General features: G+C 36.4%; 1 protein-coding gene across 1 annotated transcript in view; it reads left to right on the forward strand.

Moving 5' to 3' along the window:
* Positions 1–354, forward strand: part of LOC109846866 (putative leucine-rich repeat receptor-like serine/threonine-protein kinase At2g24130) — a gene marked incomplete at its 5' end in the record, with an annotated part of 1,072 nt that extends 718 nt beyond the window's left edge. The window contains one exon of the mRNA XM_020416102.1: positions 1–354. This exon is cut by the window's left edge and continues 718 nt beyond it. Coding sequence (XP_020271691.1) covers positions 1–83 — 83 coding nt within the window.

Genomic DNA, 1,396 nt, shown 5'->3' on the forward strand with positions numbered 1-1,396 from the left:
CGCCGGTGGATACCCCGTGCCCGATTAAGGCCGGGACGATGAAGACGAGGCCGACTGATCAGTGCCCGGAGTGGAGAGGTTGAAGGAGATGATTGGAGCGGGGGAGAAGTTGATGATGATGATGATGATTCTTTTTATTTGTTGGATGTAAAGGTAAAATTATTGACATTGTTTTGGGAGGGAAGATATATGATGCTTTGCTTTAGTTGGTAAAAAAAAAAAGAAACTTCGGTTTGATGGAAGTTGATAATTATGTGAATAGTTTTGGTATGTATGGATAGGGTAATGAAACTTGCAGTTGTGTTTATGAGTTTGTTTGGATCTAATAGGTAGTGAGTATAATCATTATTCTTATGGCGGATCTTTCATGATGCCTGGTGTGTTTCTTTAATTGTTGATTCATTTTTATTCATGATGACTAAATTCTTTGTCATTATTATTTTATATGTTGGAAAATGATTTAAGGACCCAAAATATGGTACCAATGGAGGGGATAAGTGAGGTGTCCCCTCCCTATTGCATAATGCGTTGGCCATGCCAACTCATTATGTAATAGGGAGGGGACACCTCACCTGTTCCCTCCCTTGGTCCCATATTTTAGGTCCCCGTAGCAGCACTCTTATATGTTTTTCTCTTTAATTATTATTGTTTAGGGTTTGAAGTAATATCACATATTTTTTAAGTTTCAGCAGCAGGATGTAATGTGATCGAGTTATTACTTCATAATCAATTTCAGCGCTGTGAAATGCAAAATTTCCACCCTTTTTAAAAGGGTATATACTTATATGTTGAAACGAAACAATAATCATCAGATCAACGAGTGGAAAAAGCCATTATGGGAAATAAAAGCCCGTTGAGGCTGATGGTTAGTGTAAAACCCTGGAAATTTGAATATTATGTGAAAAATAAAAATAAATATGTTATATGGTGAAAAATAACATATTTTGATGTTTGAGCATGATAGGAATTGATTTGAGATCAATTCAATGTATATTTGTGAATATATAAGCACAAATGCACAAAACATGCACGAAGAGAACTCTAGAAAAATGACCAGTTAAGAGTTTATATGTTTTACACACCGATGCAGTTTGGATCTGGAAAAAACTCAAAAGATCAAAGTTGTAGGTCTCTTCAACAGCTTTCCAACAAATATTATATCACCTCATTCCGATGTCGGATTAGAAAGTTACAGCCAAAATACCGAAGGTTATTTTTTCCAGTCAGACTAGGTTTCCTGGTTCGGGTCAAACCGGTTTTGTTTCGGATTTGCCTCTATAAATACATGTGTTTTTCATGAAAATTCTTTTCTTTGATGCTATGAACCCTAGCAGCCACCCGCTCCCCTCAAAAACTCTAGATTAATTTCTTGTGAGCTTTGTGAAGCAAAACACCG

Source organism: Asparagus officinalis, chromosome 7, assembly GCF_001876935.1.
Source record: "Asparagus officinalis chromosome 7, Aspof.V1, whole genome shotgun sequence".
Taxonomy (NCBI): domain Eukaryota; kingdom Viridiplantae; phylum Streptophyta; class Magnoliopsida; order Asparagales; family Asparagaceae; genus Asparagus; species Asparagus officinalis.